The sequence below is a fragment of the Erythrolamprus reginae genome, chromosome 1, assembly GCF_031021105.1.
Source record: "Erythrolamprus reginae isolate rEryReg1 chromosome 1, rEryReg1.hap1, whole genome shotgun sequence".
Taxonomy (NCBI): domain Eukaryota; kingdom Metazoa; phylum Chordata; class Lepidosauria; order Squamata; family Dipsadidae; genus Erythrolamprus; species Erythrolamprus reginae.
In genome coordinates, this window is record NC_091950.1 from 425,273,888 (window position 1) to 425,292,685 (window position 18,798).

General features: G+C 48.3%; 2 protein-coding genes across 4 annotated transcripts in view; both read left to right on the plus strand.

Moving 5' to 3' along the window:
• The first annotated feature begins 484 nt into the window (after nt 1–484).
• LOC139158118 (dehydrogenase/reductase SDR family member 13-like) lies at nt 485–15,017 on the plus strand. The gene is made up of 5 exons (XM_070735542.1): nt 485–682; nt 5,898–6,016; nt 9,411–9,534; nt 10,130–10,441; nt 14,547–15,017. The coding sequence occupies exons 1-5, from the start codon at nt 547–549 to the stop codon at nt 14,804–14,806; spliced, it is 951 nt and encodes a 316-aa protein (XP_070591643.1). The 5' UTR covers nt 485–546; the 3' UTR covers nt 14,807–15,017.
• A 1,504-nt stretch (nt 15,018–16,521) lies between these two features.
• FLOT2 (flotillin 2) overlaps nt 16,522–18,798 on the plus strand; it is a 50,549-nt gene continuing 48,272 nt past the window's right edge. The window contains exon 1 of one of the 3 annotated variants that reach the window (XM_070735483.1): nt 16,522–16,648. In XM_070735483.1, the coding sequence (XP_070591584.1) occupies nt 16,600–16,648 (49 nt within the window). In that variant the 5' untranslated portion in view covers nt 16,522–16,599. The remainder of the gene's footprint in view (nt 16,649–18,798) is intronic. The other 2 variants (XM_070735482.1, XM_070735484.1) reach the window with 2 other exon arrangements.

The following is an 18,798-nucleotide window of genomic DNA, read 5'->3' on the forward strand; positions in this document are numbered from 1 at the left end:
ATGTTTCTCTGAGAACTTTCAAGAAGTCCTTCAATGGTTAAGCCAAGCCGAAGTGGTTGAGGCCAATGCCTTCCCTCCTCTTTCCCAGCAGGGAGATTCCGTTGGGCCCTCGAACCCAGAGCTCTTGGTCCTGGCTCTGGCAAAGGACTGTCCCTGCCCTGTTTTCAGAGGGGGATTGTTTTACTCATGAGTCAGTGCTTTCTCCTTGCTTGAGAAGGCTGGCTCAGAACCCCTCCCCCTTCTCTCTTTCCTCCCTCCCTCCCTTCCTTCCTCATTTTACTTCCTTCCCGTTTTTCTCTCCCCCTTCTTTCTCGTGGTCAGCTCCTTCTCTCCTCCTTCTTTCCTCCTTTCTTCTCCCTCCTGGGCAGGAGGGAAAGAGGGCGGCAGGCGGCGGGGGGGGCCGGGGGGGACCTCGGGACGGGAGGCCAGCAGGAGAGGTCCGGAGGAGGGCGGCAGTCGTGGCTCTCCCGAGCGGAGGCGGGCCGGGGGGCGGGCCGGGTCCAAAGGGAAGCCGGGCCGGGCTGCGGGGCCAGCGGGGATCGAGCCATGGAAGCGGCGGAGGTGCTGGCGGCGGTCGCGGCGCTGTTCCTCGGGGTCGCCGCGCTGCTTTACTACTACTTGGCGGTGACCCCCTGGTGCCGGAACACGGTCAGCCTGCGGGGCAAGACGGTGCTCATCACAGGTCAGTTTGTCCTTCTTCCTTTTCTTTTCTTTTCTTTTCCTTTCGCTTTGTTTCTCTCTCTCTCTTTCTCTCTTACCCTCCCTCCCTTCCTCTTTCTTTCTTTCTTTCTTTTTTTTTCTTTCTTTCTTTCTTTCTTTCTTTCTTTCCCCCTCTCTTTCTTTCTCTTTCTCTCCTCTTTCTCTGCCTCCCTCCCTCCTTTTTTCATTCTTTCTTTCTTTCTCCCCTTCTTTCTTTCTCTCTTTCCCTCTTTCCCTCCTGCCTTTCTTTCTTTCTTTCTTTCTCTCTTTCTTTGTCTATTTCTTTCTCTCTCTGTCCCTCGCTCTCTCTCTCTCCCTCCCTCTCTCTTTCCTTCTTTGTGTCTGTGTGTCTCTCTCTCTTTCTTTCCTCTCTCCCTCCCTCCTTCTCTCCCATCTCAGGGGCTCCGCGCAGGCTCCAAGTCCCGGAGCAAGAGCCGAGGGAAAGGGCTGGGCGGGGCTGCCATAGACCGATCCGCCCTTGGAGCAGCCCGTAGGAGCCTCGGGTGGACGGAGAGAACCCCCGAGTTGGAAGGGACGCTGGACGTCCGTTAACCCTCCGGCTCCAGCAGCAGAGCCCAGACTGCGGGGTTTCTCCAACTTTGGGAACTGCAAGACTTGCGGACTTCAGCTCCCACAGTTCCCCAGGCAGCAACGGGCAGTTCTGGGAGTTGAAATTCCCAAGTGTTCAAAGTTCACAAGTTGGACGCTTCCCTCCCCCCCCCCTTCCAGGAAAACGGCTGTCCAGCCTCCTCTCTTAAAACCTGCAGCCACAAGGGTCCAGGGGATAAATCCTTCCCACGGTGGGGAGATTTCTCCTTAAATCCAGGTTGCTTCTCTCCTGTTGCTTCTTCTCCTGCTTTGGGGGTGCTTTGGAGAAGAGGCTGACACCACAACACACACACACACACACACACACACACACACACACACACACACACACACACCTTGGGGCAGCCTGTCAGTTAAAGGATCTTGGCTGCTACACCAGCACTAATTGTTTAATTGTGCCAGTTGTTTGCCTTGGGAGGAGGCTGCAAACCGGCTTTTCAGCCTGCCTGGGCTCATTTGACATGGGGGGCAAGGGTCCCTTCTCCTACTCCCTGGCTCTGCTCCTGCTGCCCCACTGGGGATAGGCCTGCCCCCAGGAGGGAGGGAAGCTCCATTGGGAGAATTGATTGTTTTAACCTGTGCAGTGGGAAGCAAACAACTGCCTTCCCACTAAAGAGCCTTGGTGGTGCAGTGGTTAGAGCAGTGTTCCCCAACCTTGGCAGCTTGAGGATATATGGACTTCAACTCCCAGAATTCCCCAGCCAGCAAACGCTGGCTGGGGAATTCTGGGAGTTAAACTCCAGATATCTTCAAGTTGCCAAGGTTGGGAAACACTGGGTTAGAACGGGCAGCACTGCAGGCTGCTTCTGCTGATCACCGGCTGCCAGCAGTTGGGCAGATCGAATCTCAGTAGGCTCAAAGTTGACTCAGATTTCCATCCTTCTGAATCTGTAAAATGAGGACCCAGATTGTTGGGGGCAAGAGGCTGAGTCTCTGTAAAACGCTTAGAGGGCTGTAAAAGCACTGTGAAGCGATATTGAAGTCAATGTGCTATTGCTATCACTTCCTTCCTTCCTTCCTTCCTTTCTTCCCCTCTTCTCCTTCCTTCCCGTCTTCTCCTTCCTTCCTTCCCTCCTTCCTTCCCCTCTTCTCCTTCCTTCCCCTCTTCTCCTTCCTTCCCCTCTTCTCCTTCCTTCCTTCCCTCCCTCCCTCCTTCCTTCCCTCCCTCCCTCCTTCCTTCCCCTCTTCTCCTTCCTTCCCCTCTTCTCCTTCCTTCCTTCCTTCCTTCCCTCCCTCCTTCCCTCCCTCTTTCCTTCCTTCCCTCCCTCCTTCCCTCCCTCCTTCCTTCCTTCCCCTCTTCTCCTTCCTTCCCCTCTTCTCCTTCCTTCCTTCCCTCCCTCCTTCCTTCCTTCCCTCCCTCCCTCCTTCCTTCCCCTCTTCTCCTTCCTTCCCCTCTTCTCCTTCCTTCCCCTCTTCTCCTTCCTTCCCCTCTTCTCCTTCCTTCCTTCCCTCCCTCCCTCCTTCCTTCCCTCCCTCCTTCCTTCCTTCCCTCCCTCCTTCCCCTCTTCTCCTTCCTTCCCCTCTTCTCCTTCCTTCCCCTCTTCTCCTTCCTTCCTTCCTTCCCTCCCTCCTTCCTTCCCCTCTTCTCCTTCCTCCCCCTCTTCTCCTTCCTTCCTTCCTTCCCTCTTTCCTTCCTTCCCTCCCTCCCTCTTTCCTTCCTTCCTTCTTTCCTTCCCTCTTTCCTTCCTTCCATCCCTCCCTCTTTCCTTCCCCTCTTCTCCTTCCTTCCCCTCTTCTCCTTCCTTCCTTCCCTCCCTCCTTCCTTCCCTCCCTCCTTCCTTCCCCTCTTCTCCTTCCTTCCCCTCTTCTCCTTCCTTCCCCTCTTCTCCTTCCTTCCTTCCCTCCCTCCTTCCTTCCCCTCTTCTCCTTCCTTCCCCTCTTCTCCTTCCTTCCTTCCTTCCTTCCCTCCCTCCTTCCTTCCTTCCCTCCTTCCTTCCCCTCTTCTCCTTCCTTCCCCTCTTCTCCTTCCTTCCCCTCTTCTCCTTCCTTCCTTCCTTCCCTCCCTCCTTCCTTCCTTCCCTCTTTCCTTCCTTCCCTCCCTCTTTCCTTCCTTCCTTCTTTCCTTCCCTCTTTCCTTCCTTCCCTCCCTCTTTCCTTCCCCTCTTCTCCTTCCTTCCTTCCTTCCCTCCCTCCTTCCTTCCTTCCTTCCTTCCTTCTTTCCTTCCCTCCCCAGAACTTGGACTGGTCTCTGAATGAGTGATTGTAAGTCGAGAACCACCTGTCCATGCAAAAAAACCCCACCTTGCAGTGAATTGATTGACGGGTTCAGGCAGGTTGAATGCGTCAAAATCCAAGGTGATTGACCGGTAAATGTAACTGTTGCAAGAGCTACCAAAATGGATTCGATCAGGATGACAAGGTCCACTGGGACAGATTGTTTTCTGAACATGTGTAAATGGACAGAAGGTTACTCTTGGTCAAAGCTGGCTATAAATGCAGGGGAGTGGAAAGGGGCCTTGACCTGAGCAACGCTGCCTTGTCAAAAGAGGTGAAACGGGCTGGGATTGGCAGGTGCTTCCCCCTCCCTCTTTGAGAATGGGGGAGTGAATGGGTAACTCTTGTTTACCAACAAGCAGCTACGAAATAAACGCATTGTCCATTTTCTAGATTTACTACTAAGTGAACAGCTGGATTCCGTTCATGTGAATGAAAGAATTTGCGTCACAGTTTCATTGCTGCTATTTTTAACCTGTCACAGATATAACATCTATGTAATACCACGTATATAAAAACACCTGCATGTTCAAAGGCTGTGTCAAAGTTTGAAAGCAGTCGGTGAAGAATTTATGGAGATTTAAGATTTTGAACAAACATTTACATTTTTATTCATATAGATTCTTTTATTTCCTATTCTATTCCATGTTCTATTCCATATTCTATTATTTTCTATTTTCTATTTTCTGTTTTCTATTCCGAGTCTACAGAGTCTACAGAGAGGGGCGGCATACAAATCTAATAAATAATAATATTAATAATAATAATAATAATAATAATAATAATAATAATAGTAATATTCCATTCTGCTCTGCTCCACTCTATTCTATTCATTCCTATTTCATTCTGTTCCATTTGCTGTTCTGTTCTGTTCTATTCATTCCTACTCTGTTCACTATTTTCTATTCTATTTCTATTCTATTCCTAATTCTATTCAATTCCATTCCATTATTCTGTTCTGTTGTGGTTCTGGTTCTTATTCCTCTTCCTGTGCCATTCACCTGCTCCAATCACCTGTTCTACTCAGTCCTACTCCATTCACTATTTTCTGTTCTGTTCCTAAATCTATTCCATTATTCTATTCTGTTCTGTTCTGTTCCATTCGATTCCAGTCCAGCCCAGTCCCTGTTCTGTTCTGTTCATTCCTATTCCATTCAGTATTTTCTATTCTGTTCCGAATTCTATTCCATTCCATTATTCTGTTCTTGTTTTTGTTCTTGCTCCTCTTCCTGTTCCATTCATATTCCATTCACTGTTTCCTGTTCTGTTCCTAATTCCAGTCCATTCCATTCGCCCAGTCCAGTCCAGTCCAGGTTCCATTTACTGTTCCATTCATTTCCACTCCATTCACTATTCCATTTTTTATTCTATTCTCTTCCAAATTCTTTTCTTTCCTATTCTATTCCATTCCATTCCATTCACTGGCTTGCGCTGGAATTAATCAGAGTTGGTTGGTTGGTTTACTTACTTACTTATTACTTGCTTACTTATTACTTACTTGCTTACTTATTACTTACTTACTTACTTACTTATTTATTGTTAGAGTTGAAAGGGACCATGCAGGTCATCAAGTCCAACCCCCTGCCTGAGCAGGAATCCTAAAGCACCCCAGCCAGATGGCAGTCCAATCTCCTCTTGAAAGTGTCCAGAGTTGGGGAGTTCACAACCTCCGCAGGCAGGTTGTTCCACTGGTTGATCGCTCTGACCGTCAGGAAGTTCTTCCTTACTTCTAGGTTGAATCTCTCCTTGGTCAGCTTCCAGACGTTGTTCCTCGTCTGGCCCTCTGGTGCCCTGGAAGATAGTGTGACCCCTTCCTCTCTGTGGCAACCCCTCATATACCTATATACAGCTATCATGTCCCCTCTGGCCCTCCTTTTCTCTAGGCTATCCATGCCCAGTTCCCGCAATCTCTCTTCGTATGTCTTGGTTTCTAGACCCCTGATCATTTTGGTTGCTCTTTTCTGCACCTTCTCCAGAGTTTCAATGTCTCCTTTGAGGTGTGGTGACCAGAACTGGATGCAGTACTCCAGATGTGGTCTGACCAGGGCGTAATAGAGTGGTATTAATACTTCCCTGGTCTTGGAGTGTATCCCTCTGTTGATGCAGCTTAGGATTGTGTTGGCTTTTTTGGCTGCTGCTGCTGCACATTGCTGGCTCATGTTTAGTTGATTATTTTGTTTTGATCTGTGCTGAAATGATGTACTAAATAAAGTTTTGCATTAAGACTGTGAGACTCTAGACTGTGCTGACTGGGTTCGGTTCGTCAATCAGCACCTTGAACAACGACGCCACAAAAACTACAGGAAAACAAATGCTCCTGGATCCCGCTCAAAGGCTGGACGATCCATGTGAATCCTTTCTCTGGCCTTTCCTAGGTGGGAATGCAGGGATCGGAAAGGCCACAGCGGTGGATCTGGCCCGGAGAGGCGCCCGTGTCATTCTGGCATGCCGCAACAAAGCGAGAGGAGAATCGGCCGTGTACGACATCAGACGGGTGAGTGCCTGCCGCGCCGTTCTCTCCATCCCTCCGTTCAACATCCGAACCGTTCCCATGCACCCCAGGGTGCTGCAGGCTCTTGGCCGCTCCCTCTTGGCCTTTCCTGCTTCTCTTCAGGGCGCACCATATTTTCCAGGGCAGCCGTATTCCTGGAAGCTGTTTCGCTGGATCTGGGAATTATGCAGCAACTGCCCAAATGAGATCAAAGACACTAACACAAACTTGTAGTTTTATATAAATGAATATACTTAGCATCTATATCCGCAGCAGACAAGATAGTGGGAACACAAGGACATCATGAGGTAAATCAAAGAGCATTCAGAGTCCACAGAAGAAAAAGGCGGGGGAAAGGGAAACTCCCCCTTTACGCCCACAGCAACCAATCATAGCTTAGATTGCCTCATGCAGGAGCCAGCAACCTCCAACCAATCGTCAGCCAATGTGCACTTTAATGTTTTAGCTGTTGGGACAGTTCTGATGCAGCCCAGTCCCATGGTGGACTCTCGGCCATTCCCCACTTAAAGAGCTTTGCCTTAAATTCTGTCCTGTCCTGTCCTGGTTCTGTTCTGAGGGCTCCATATTTTTCGGTGCAGCCGCATTCCTGGAAATGGATTTGTTGGCTCTGGTCAGGCAACTATACAACAACTGTCCAAATGAAATCAGGGACACTGGGACAATGAATAAATAATAATAATAATAATAATAACAATAACAATAACAATAACAATAACAATAACAATAACAATAATAATAATAATAATAAAAGCAGCAGCAGCAGCAGCAGCAGCAGCAACAACAACGGAGTTGGAAGGGACCTTGGAGGTCTTCTAGTCCAGCCCCCTGCTTAGGCGGGAAATCCTACACTACTCCAGACAATGATCCGACATCTGCTTTAAAACTTCCAGTGTTGGGGCATTCACAACTTCTGGAGGCAAGCTGTTCCACTGATCAACCGTTCTGACTGTCAGGAAATTTCTCCTTAGTTCTAAGTTGCTTCTCTACTTATTTAGTTTCCACCCATTGTTTCTTGTTCTGCCTTCTGGTGCTTTGGAGAATAAGTTGACCCCCAACTCTTCTTTGTGGCAACCCCAGAAATATTGGAAGGCTACTATCATGCCTCCCCTGATACTAGACATAAACCCACTTCCTACAACCATTCTTCATATGTTTTAGCCTCCAGTGCCCTCATTCTCTTTGTTGCTCTTCTCTGCAGGCTTTCTAGAGTCTCCACATCCTTTTTGTATTGTGGCGACCAAAACTGGAGGCCGTATTCCAAGTGTGGCCTCTACCAAGGCCTCATAAAGTGGTATTAACAGCTGGCTCCTATTTAAATGGTTGTCCACTCGGGCTCCAAGGTCTCTCTCACAGTTACTCCTGTTGAGCAAGGTACCACCTATACTCTACCTGTACATTTTGTTTTTATTGCCTAAATGTAAAACCTGACTTCTTTCACCATTGAATTCCATCTTGTTAGATAATGCCCAGTGTTCAGGTTTTCAACTATTCTGTAATATTTAACATCATATCAGACAGAATAGTCAGGAACACAAGGACGTCATGAGGTAAATCAAACAGCATTCAGAGCCCATTAAAAAAAGGCGGGGGGAAAGGGAAACTCCCACTTTACATTCTCAGTAACCAATCATAGCTTAAATCACCTCAGGCATGAGTCACCCCACTCTAACTAATCAACTACAACTGTGTGTTTTGCCCATTGTACATATTTTTCGGGGAAGCTTCATCCCTGGAATAAAGATTTTGTTGGATCTGCGTCATATCCACCTTAATCGCCATTCTTCACCATGGGTGTCAAACTCACCGCGTCACTTTGTCGTCGTGTGACATTTCGCGACATTTCCCCTCTTTCGCGGAGCTGAGGTGGGTGCGGTCTGCATGTGACGCATCCGGCCCGTGGACCCCCAGTTTGATACCCCTGATCTAGACCATAAGTATGGTATGGTACTACAGAATGGCAGAGTTGGACCTCCTGACCTCAGGTCAGGAATTGCTTCCTTATTTCCAGGTTGCTTCACCCCTTGATTCGCTTCCATCCGCTGCGTCTTGTCCTGCCTTCTGGGGCTTTTGGGAGAAGAGGTTGAGCCGCTCTTCTTTGGGGCAGCCCATTAATGAAGGAAATTAGAATAGAATAGAATAGAAATTCTTTATTGGCCAAGTGGGATTGGACACACAAGGAATTTGTCTTGGTGCAGATGCTCTCAGTGTACATAAAAGAAAAAGAGACATTTGTCAAGACTCGTGTGGTACAACACTTAATGAATAGAATAGAATAGAATAGAAATTCTTTATTGGCCAAGTATGATTGGACACACAAGACATTTGTCTTGGTGCAGATGCTCTCAGTGTACATAAAAGAAAAAGATACATTTGTCAAGACTCGTGTGGTACAACACTTAATGAATAGAATAGAATAGAATAGAAATTCTTTATTGGCCAAGTATGATTGGACACACAAGACATTTGTCTTGGTGCAGATGCTCTCAGTGTACATAAAAGAAAAAGATACATTTGTCAATGGTACAACACTTAATGATTGTCATATTATTTATTTATTTATTATTTATTTATTGGATTTGTATGCCGCCCCTCTCCGTAGACTCGGGGCAGCTAACAACAGTGGTAAAAACAACATGCGACAATCCAATACTAGAACAGCTAAAAACCCTTATTTTAAAAACCGATCATACATACAAATATACCATACATAAATTGTAGAAGCCTAGGGGGAAAGAATATCTCAGTTCCCCCATGCCTGACGGCAGAGGTTGGTTTTAAGGAGCTTACGAAAGGCAAGAAGGGTGGGGGCTATTCTGATCTCTGGGGGGAGTTGGTTCCAGAGGGCCGGGGCCACCACAGAGAAGGCTCTTCCCCTGGGTCCTGCCAAATGACATTGTTTAGTTGACGGGACCTGGAGAAGGCCAACTTTGTGGGACCTAACTGGTCGCTGGGGTTCGTGCGGCAGAAGGCGGTCCCGGAGATATTCTGGTCCAGGTCAAAGAAGCAATGAAGACTACAGCGGCTCCCACTGATTTTGCTCTTTGCGCTTCGGATGATTACAAATAATGATCACATGACCATTGGGGGTGCCCACCACCATCATCGGAAATTACGCCAATTGCCAAGCATCCAAATGTTGATCACATGAGCCCTGGAGATGCTGCAATGGTCAAAAGTATGAGGACCGGTCATAAATCACTCTTTTTCCCATTAGCATTGTAATTTTGAATGATCCCTAAACAACTGTATTATTTTATGATGCACCACCCATAGAAAGAGAGGTGAGCAGACCTACGCAGAAGGTGAGTAAACTGGGATCCTCCTTGGAAGCCGTACTGGATCCCGAAGCTCAGGATTCCTTCCGCTCCTTTTCCAGGAAAGTGGGAACTCGGAGGTGATCCTGATGATCCTGGACCTGTCCAGCCTGAACTCCGTGCGATCTTTTGCGCAGAACTTCTTAGAAGCGGAGCCCCGTCTGGACATCCTCATCAACAACGCAGGTGGGGGCAGAGGAGACCCCTCCCCTCAGGGTCTCCAGAGGGAGAGGGAAGGGGGAAGATTGGGGTGGGGGCTTGTCCGGGATTTCTCTAATCCTGTGAGTTGGGTTGGTTGGAAGGAGGGAGGGGGAGAAGGGAAGAGACTGGCACAAAGTCCCCCGGCCAGCTCCGCTGCCTAAGGTGAGATTTGAACTCATGGCCTCCCATTTTCTAGGCCTAACCACAAGGCCAACCTGAAAGCTTTAAAGGGAGTTCTTGATTTATGACCGTGGTGGAGCCTGCCCATTATGATTGTATGGCATGGCCATTATAAAGCAGGTCACTCCGGTGACCACCGTGATTTCAAGATCTTGGTTGTGGTGATTTTTAAGCGAACCATTTGTTCATAATGGGGCGTTTTTGCTGACAATCGAAGAAACGCTAGTTTTGACAAAAGTGTCGTAAATCTGCAGGGCACGTTGTCAAGTGCTTAAAATATGGTCATGTGACCACTAAGGGGAAGCAAATGGCAAGTACCTTTTAGGTGTCTGTTGCCTGTTTTAACCTCGAATGATCACAGAGTGACCCATCATAAAGCAAGAACTTACTTTTACGGCAGGGGTCTTTGAGCCAGGCCAGACCGCCGATGGCTTTGACCAGGTCTTCCAGGTCAACCACTTGGCCCACTTCCTGCTGACCCACCTGCTCCTGGACCGGCTGAAGCGCTGCGCCCCGAGCCGGATCATCATTCTGTCCTCAAGCGCGCACTCCATTGGGAAGATGGACTTTCGGACCATCCACAAGCCGGTGGTGGGAATGTGGAAGGCGCTATATTCATACGGCAACAGCAAACTAGCCAACCTTCTCCACGCCCGAGAGCTGGCCAGTCGGCTGGAAGGAACCAACGTCACCTGCTACGTGGTCCATCCAGGTGAGTGCAGTGTTGGGTTCCTTACCGGGACGGGCCACATTGCGCACCGGTAGGAAAAATGGCAGCGTGCGCGCATCTCCGGGTGGCAGGTGGGATGGGCACACACATCCCGGCGACAGTTTGCTTGTGCGCATTCACAGGTAGCAAAATTTATTTTATTTTATTTATTTATTTGTCAAATAAGTATAGCATTATAGTACATATTAACCTAACCTAACCTAAGTAGAATGTAGTAATAGAAAGGATAGTAAGATAGTAGGACAGGGACATTAGGCACATAAGTGCACTTATGCGCGCCCCTTACAGACCTCTTAGAAAAGGGGAGAGGTCGATAAGTAGATAATGTAAGGTTGAAGATTTGGGGGTTGGGGGAAGCAACCACAGAGTCAGGTAATGAGTTCCAGGCGGTGACCCCTCTATTGCTGAAATCGTATTTTCTGCAGTCAAGTTTGGAGCAATTTACATTCAGTTTGTATCTATGACGTGCTCTTGTGTTGTTGTTGTTAAAGGTGAAGTAGTCACTGACAGGGAGTACATTATGATGTATGATTTTATGAACAACAGTTAAATCAGTTCGGAGACGATGTAGTTGTAAATTTTCTAGATTTGGTATTTGAAGTCTGGAGAAGTAGGGTAATTTGTTACGTGAGGCGGAGTGAAGGACTCTTCTTGTGAACTATTTCTGGACTCCTTCGATTGTATTAATGTCTGATATGCAGTGTGGATTCCACACAGGTGAGCTCTATTCTAGAATAGGTCTTTCTTCTTCTTCTCCTCCTCCTCCTCCTCCTCCTCCTCATTATTATTATTATTATTATTATTATTATTATTATTATTAATTAGATTTGTATGCCGCCCCTCTCCACAGACTCGGGGCGGCTCACAACAATAATAAAACAAAAAATCTAATATAAAAGTAACTAAAAACCCCTTATTTAAAAAGCAAAACAAATGTTTTGTATGCTCTGGTTAATAAATCAGTGTTTGTAGAGAAGAAGCTACGTATGGTTTACAATTCTTAATGCTTTTTTGGCAATGCTGTTACAGTGGCCTCTGGCACTTAGGTCATCTCGCGAAAGGAGTGGGGGCGTGTGAGATTTCGGCTGAAACCGCTGAAATCGTGTCCACGTGGATGCAAAGCTCCATCATGATCCTCTGACCCTTCACCCAAACAACTATCCCACAAACTTATAAAATAACATCATGAATATTGATAAAAGGATGAGCAAATTTTAACGACAAAATTTAAACTCTAACTCAAGTTTAGAAACTCAAAACCTTCATCTATACCGATAGTAAAGATCTTAAAAGCTGTAATCGGGTCAACAGATAAGTTGACACTATTTACGACATCTGATGAATTTATAGATATGAATTTATCTCTTCTTCTTTCTTTTCTTTCTTCTTCTTTCTTTTATTTTTAATTTTCCCTTTTCTTCCCTTTCCCTTTTTCCTTCCCTTTCTCTCTCTTAAGCTTTATTTCCTTCTATATATGTAAGCGTGTATTTTGATTTATGTAAATTCATATACATTCGTACCAATATAGAAACATAGAAGTCTGACGGCAGAAAAAGACCCCATGGTCCATCTAGTCTGCCCTTATACTATTTTCTGTATTTTATCTTACAATGGATATATGTTTATCCCAGGCATGTTTAAATTCAGTTACTGTGGATTTATCTACCACGTCTGCTGGAAGTTTGTTCCAAGGATCTACTACTCTTTCAGTAAAATAATATTTTCTCATGTTGCTTTTGATCTTTCCCCCAACTAACTTCAGATTGTGTCCCCTTGTTCTTGTGTTCACTTTCCTATTAAAATCACTTCCCTCCTGGACCTTATTTAACCCTTTAATATATTTAAATGTTTCGATCATGTCCCCCCTTTTCCTTCTGTCCTCCAGACTATACAGATTGAGTTCATTAAGTCTTTCCTGATACGTTTTATACTTAAGACCTTCCACCATTCTTGTAGCCCGTCTTTGGACCCGTTCAATTTTGTCAATATCTTTTTGTAGGTGAGGTCTCCAGAACTGAACACAGTATTCCAAATGTGGTCTCACCAGCATTCTATATAGCGGGATCATAATCTCCCTCTTCCTGCTTGTTATACCTCTAGCTATGCAGCCAAGCATCCTACTTGCTTTCCCTACTGCCTGACTGCACTGTTCACCCATTTTGAGACTGTCAGAAATCACTACGCCTAAATCCTTTTCTTTTGAAGTATTTGCTAACACAGAACTGCCAATACAATAGTCAGATTGAGGATTTCTTTTCCCCAAGTGCATTATTTTACATTTGGAAACATTAAACTGCAGTTTCCATTGCTTTGACCATTTATCTAGTAAAGCTAAATCATTTACCATATTGCCGACGCCTCCAGGAATATCAACCCTATTGCACACTTTAGAGTCATCGGCAAATAGGCAAACCTTCCCTACCAGACCTTCCCCTATGTCACTCACAAACATATTAAAATATTCTTAGTCCTTTTGCTATAATAATAATAATAATAATAATAATAATAATAATAATAATAATTTATTAGATTTGTATGCCGTCCCTCTCCGAAGACTCAGGGTGGCTATGTATCCCCTCCCCTATTTATCTTCAATAAAGATTACATTTTCTTTTTTAAAAAATTGCCAAAGTGTCACATGCATAAAAGCAAAAGATCACCCAAAACTTTCTCGCACCTGTGTCCTCTCGTGAGATTTTGCTTCCTGTGCATGCTGGGACATATGCGCCAACCTGTCAAGTGAGCCGCCCCGAGTTTGCGGAGAGGGGCGGCTGATAAATCCAATAAATGTAATCTAATCTAATCTGTCAATCACCCAGAGCAGCGGGAATGGCAACCCCCACCCAGGCGAGTGGAAGTCCGGCTCCAACACGCCCCAGATGGAGCCCCTCCCCCCAGGCATTTCTCCCCCACTGAGGGGCCCCCCTCGAGCCCCTCTGCAGACCTCACCCACCCACCCTGGGAGTTTGCTCCATGGAGCTCTAGCCCAGAATCCTAGAACCTTTGGGTGGGGAGGGGCCCCTGGAGGTCTTCTAGTCCAGCCCCTTGCCTATTCTGTGGAGAGGGGCGGCATACAAATGTAAATAATAAATAAAATAAATAAATAAATAAATATTCCTCTTCTGCCTTTCCCGTTCCTCCCTTCCCCTCCTCTGCCTCCCTTCTCCTGCTTCTGTTACACCTCTTGCACTGTGGCCCACTGACTTCAGTGTTGGCTCTTCCGAAAAATATTTAAAAGTTGCCCCAAAGCTCCAAAAGGGCAAGAGATGCTGTGTTTGGGATCTCCTCCTCCTCCTCCTCTTCTTCCTTCCTGGCCCTTCCTGGCATTGGACCAGAATACCTCTGGAACCGCCTGCTACCGCACGAATCCCAGAGGCCGATAAGGTCCCACAGAGTTGGCCTTCTCCGGGTCCCATCAACCAAACAATGGCGTTTGGAGGGCCCCAGGGGAAGAGCCTTCTCTGTGGCGGCCCCGGCCCTCTGGAATCAACTCCCCCCGGAGATTAGAACAGCCCCCACCCTCCTTGTCTTTCGCAAGTTACTCAAGACTCACATACCGCCAGGCATGGGGGAATTAAGACATCTCCCCCAGGCTTTCTTATATTTTATGTTTGGTGTTGTATGGTTTTTAAATTGTTGGGGTTTTTTAATGTAATTTTATTATTAGATTTATTCCATTGTTATACTGTTTTTATTGTTGTTGTGAGCGCCCCGAGTTTTCGGAGAGGGGCGGCAGACAAATCTAATACATTGAATTGAATTCCTCTTCCTCCTCCTCCCTCTTCTTCCTCCTCCCCCTCTTCATCCTCTTCCCTCTTCTTCCTCCTTTCTCTCCCCCTCTTCCTTTTCTATTCCTCTTCTTCCTCTTCCTCCTTCCTATCTCCTCTTCTTCCTCCTTCCCCTCCCCCTTTTTTCTATTCCTCCTCCTCTTCCTCCTCCCCCTCTTCTTCCTCCTCCTCCCCCTCTTCTTTTTCTATTCCTCCTCCTCTTCCTCCTCCCCCTCTTCTTCCTCCTCCTCCCTCTCCTCCTTCCAGGTGTTTCCTTTCATCCATGGCTGTTCTCACAACCAACCGTCTTTTGCTTTCAGGAATGGTGAAAACCGGAATTAATCGCTCCTTTCCACGGTGGATGTTTTGGACCCTTTTCTATGTGAGGCTGTTCATGCGAACGTCCGAAGCTGGTGCCCAGACCTCCATCTTCTGCGCCACCGAGGAGGGCATCGAAGGGCTGAGCGGGCGGTATTTCGTGGACTGCCAGACGAAGGTGCCCAGTCTACTGGCCCACGATGACCAGCTGGCCAAGAAGCTCTGGGAATTCAGCGAGAGGCTGGTGGGACTGACCACTTGAGAGGAGGGGGCAGAGAGGGAGTTTGGGGTGACCAGAGCATCCGATTAACCTGGGAGGTCAAAGGGCAGGCGTTGTGGGGTGGCTGAGACAAGCGTTGGATTTCTGAGAAGTTCAGAGGGGCTCAGAAAAACCAGAAAGGATGGGGACGTTTGTTGTGGTGAGTTGCCCAACGTTGGGCCTAAGAATCGTTTAAATAAAGAAACCCCATCAAGTTGTTGGTCTCTTTTCTCATCAATATTAGAAGGGGGGCGGCGGGGGGGGGGGTTGGCAGGAAGAGGAGGAGGAGGAGGGCAAAGGAGAAGAAGGCAGAGGAGGAAGGAGGAAGAGGAGAAAGGAGAAGGAGGGTAAAGAAGGAGAAAGAGGAAGAAGAGGAAGAGGAGAAAGAGGAAGACCGTGGGGTCCTTGGTGCTCTCTGAGCTGCAGATGCTTCATGACCCAACTAGTTACCATCATCAGTGCTAGAGACAAGTGGGGTTTGTGGCAGGAGGAGAAGGAAGAAGAGGAGGAGGAGGAAGAGAAGGAGGAAGAGAAGGAGAAGGACTGTGGGGTCGTTTCATGACCCAGCTAGGTAACATCCATAAGTGCTAGAGACAAGTGGGGTTTGTGACAGGAGGAGGAGGACCATGGGTCATTGGTGCTCTCCAAGCTTGGTTGGTTTCTTGCAGACATTTCAAAACCCAGCTAGGTAATATCAGCAGTGTGAGAAGGAGTGTGAGGTTTCCAGAGAGGAGGTTTGCGAAAGACAAGAAGGGTGGGGGCAGTCCTGATCTCCAGAGGGAGTTGGTTCCAGAGGGATGGGGCCACCAGAGAAGGCTCTTCCCCTGGGCCCCGCCAGACAACATTGCTTCGTTGACGGGACCCGGAGAAGGCCAACTCTGTGGGACCTAATCAGTCGCTGGGATTTGTGTGGCTCCAGGTCACTCAGCCTTCCACCCTTCCCAGGGGGGTCAAATGAGGACCCAGATTGCTGGGGGCAACAGGCTGATTCTGTAAACAGCTGAGAGAGGGATGGAAAAGCACCGAGAAGTGCTCGATAAGTCTAAACACTATTGCTATAAGACAGTCTTGGAGATATCTGCACTTCAATTCCATTTGCTGGCTGGGGAATTCTGGGAGTTGAAGTCCAAATATTTATTATTATTATTATTATTATTATTATTATTATTATTATTAATTAGATTTGTATGCGGCCCCTCTCCGCAGACTCAGGGCGGCTCACAAATATCTTCAAGTTGCCAAGGTTGGGAAAGACTGCTAGAAGAAGTCACTTTTTCCAGTGTGGTGGTCACTATGGCCAATGGCCACTATGCTCTGTCTGTCTGTCTGTCAATCTATCAATCAATCCCAAAGGACTCGGGGCACGAAGTGGAGCGTCGTAAGTCGAGGACGGCCTGCTATAATGACCAAGCTCAGCGACGCCCCTCCCCCAAGGGCCCCTCAAGATTGGCAGCTTCGGAGGAGAGCGAGGGAAATCGTGTTTTTTCAAATTAATTCTATTTGCATGCCGCGGGCGGAGCGCCCTTTCGGGGATCTAGGCATCCGCTCGGGGACGTGTCGCGAGAAGAAGCGCCCCCTCTCCGGATCCCCCTCCGGCGGCGACCCTCGGGAAAGGCAGGCCGGAGGGGCGAGCGAGCAGAGCCCTGCCGCCTCAGCCGCGCCCAAGATGGCGCCGCCGGAATCGCCGCCCCGGCCGCTTCCGGTGGGTGGGCGTGGCCTGGAGCCCTGCCTCCGCGCTTGCCTGAGGCGGCTGTGGCGGCGGCGGCCGAGGCGAGCTGAGGGGAAAGGAGCCCGCTATGGGGAACTGCCACACGGTGGGGCCCAACGAGGCGCTCGTCGTCTCAGGTAGGCCGCCGGGGCGAGGAAGAGGAAGGGTGGGAGGGCGGACCGGGTTGGGGAGCCGAGACGGGATGTGTGTCGTGAGGGGAAAAACACGCGTGTTGCACATGTGGACACGGCGCAGCTGTCTTTGCGTGTACTCCGGGCAGGTGTTTTGGGGCGCCCGCGTCCCCTCGGGGTTGCAAGCAGGATACACACACAAAGCTCCAGGCCTGTTTGGAAACCTCTGGGGTCCCAGGGGCCCCTTTGCTCCTCGCTGCCCCCCCAGCAGCTCCCCGTTTAGGGGGAGGGGACCTAATGACCCTCGTTGGGGAGCTAATAGGCCTCTTTGGGGCGAGGGGGGTCCAGTGACCCTCCGAGTTTGCGGAGAGGGGCGGCATATAAATCCAATAAATCTAATCTAATCTAATCTTTGGGGGCGAGGGGGGCTAATGACCCAATACAGGGGGAGGAGGGCTTCCCCCCCCTCTTTTAAGGGAGGGGGCCTTGTCCCTTTTTTGGAGGAAGGGGACCTTATTCCCCTCCCCCCCTTTGGAAGAGGGGAGGGGGCCTTAGGACCCAAATATGGGGGAGGGACAGGAGGGAGATCTTAACACCCCCCCCTTTTGGGGGAGAGGAGAAGGGGCCTTATGACCCCCCTTTTTCCAGAAGAGGGAGGGGAGGGGGACCTTTAGCCCCACTTTGGGGGCTGGGGATCACCTGGGGAGGATTTTGAGACCCCCTTTTGTCCCCCCCCAAATCGTCCCCCTACCTTTACTGCTGAGTCTGGGGCGATCCTATTGCAGAAATGGGGTGGGGGATGCTTTGGGGGTGCATCCCTCCCTGGGGGGTCAACCAGGCAGGGACAAACCCCCTCCCCAGTCTCTGCAGGTGGAAACCACCCCCCCCCACCTGTAGGCATCAGAGCAATCCTTGAGAGCCAGAAATGGGTGGGATCCCAATGGCAATAAATGAAACAGGAGAGGGTGCCCTGATCATGCGCAGAGGGCTCCCTCCTTGCCAAAGTGTGTGTGTGTGTGGGGGGGAGACCCTGGAAGGGAGTAAGATGGGCAACCCCGGTTGCTTGGAGGATGGATAATAAAAGAGGCCTCAGAGCCACATTATATACACATTGTCTTCTTTCCTGTTAGCTTTGGGCTATCTTTGTTTTGGTTTTGTGGGGAAAATGTTGGGAGTTGCTATTTTATCTTCATTCCCTGCAAGAAACAAAAAAAAAGTCTTTTACAAAAGAAAACTACCCAGTAATTCCAGAGACTGGAGAAAGGCAGATTGCTTTGGTGTGTGTGTGTTTTGTGTATGTCATGTTGTGTTAGATAAATGCAGCTGATAAGGAAGTGACAACCAGCTGCCCGTGCCACACCCTGGGTTTTCTGTTTTTTCCCCCTGGCTTCCAGTAAGGAGCGCCGCTGGGCGTGGAAATAATGTCATTTTATTTTATGGATTTATTCATCAAAGTTGCATTTCCTTTTCCTTTTCAACAGTAGCTATTCTGGGCCGGAGACTCCTGGGGTGGCTCCCGGGGGAGACCCCAAATTTGTGTTTTTGTATTTTTGAGTAAGGTCCCTTCTGCGGCTTCAGGATTTGCTACCTTTCTGAAGACGGTTGTGGGAAAGGGGTGTTGCCTGGGATTAGCTGAGCCCAAAATTTCTATTGCTAAGCAAGGAGATTATTGAGTTGATTTTGCCCCATTTTACGAGCTTTATTTCCCTGGTTGATAATAATAATAATAATAATAATAATAATAATAATAATAATAATAATTTATTAGATTCGTATGCTGCTCCTCTCCGAAGACTCGGGGTGGCTGAGTTAAGTGAATCACTGCCGTTGTGAGTGGTGCATTTGTTAAGTGGAATCCAGCTTCCCCGTTGACTCTGCTTGTCAGGCGGTCGCAAAGGGGGATCACGTGACCTCAGGACATTGCGGCCCTCATAAATACAACCCAGTTGCTGATTGTTGGGAGCCGCCCCGAGTTTGTGGAGAGGGGCAGCATATAAATCCAATAAACCTAACCTAAACCTAACCTTTAATCATGTGACCACGGGGAGGCTTCAATGGTCATAAGTGCAAAAATTGACCGCTAGTCACTTTTTTCAGTGCCATTGAAACTTTGAAAGGTCACTAAGTGAATGGATGTAAGTTGGACTGCCTATACC

Coding starts and splice junctions, on each gene's coding strand:
- LOC139158118 (XM_070735542.1), top strand. CDS start 547: ATGGAAGCGGCGGAGGTGCTGGCGGCGGTCGCGGCGCTGTTCCTCGGG. Junction 683..5,897: donor CAAGACGGTGCTCATCACAG/GTCAGTTTGTCC, acceptor GGCCTTTCCTAG/GTGGGAATGCAGGGATCGGA. Junction 6,017..9,410: donor CCGTGTACGACATCAGACGG/GTGAGTGCCTGC, acceptor CTCCTTTTCCAG/GAAAGTGGGAACTCGGAGGT.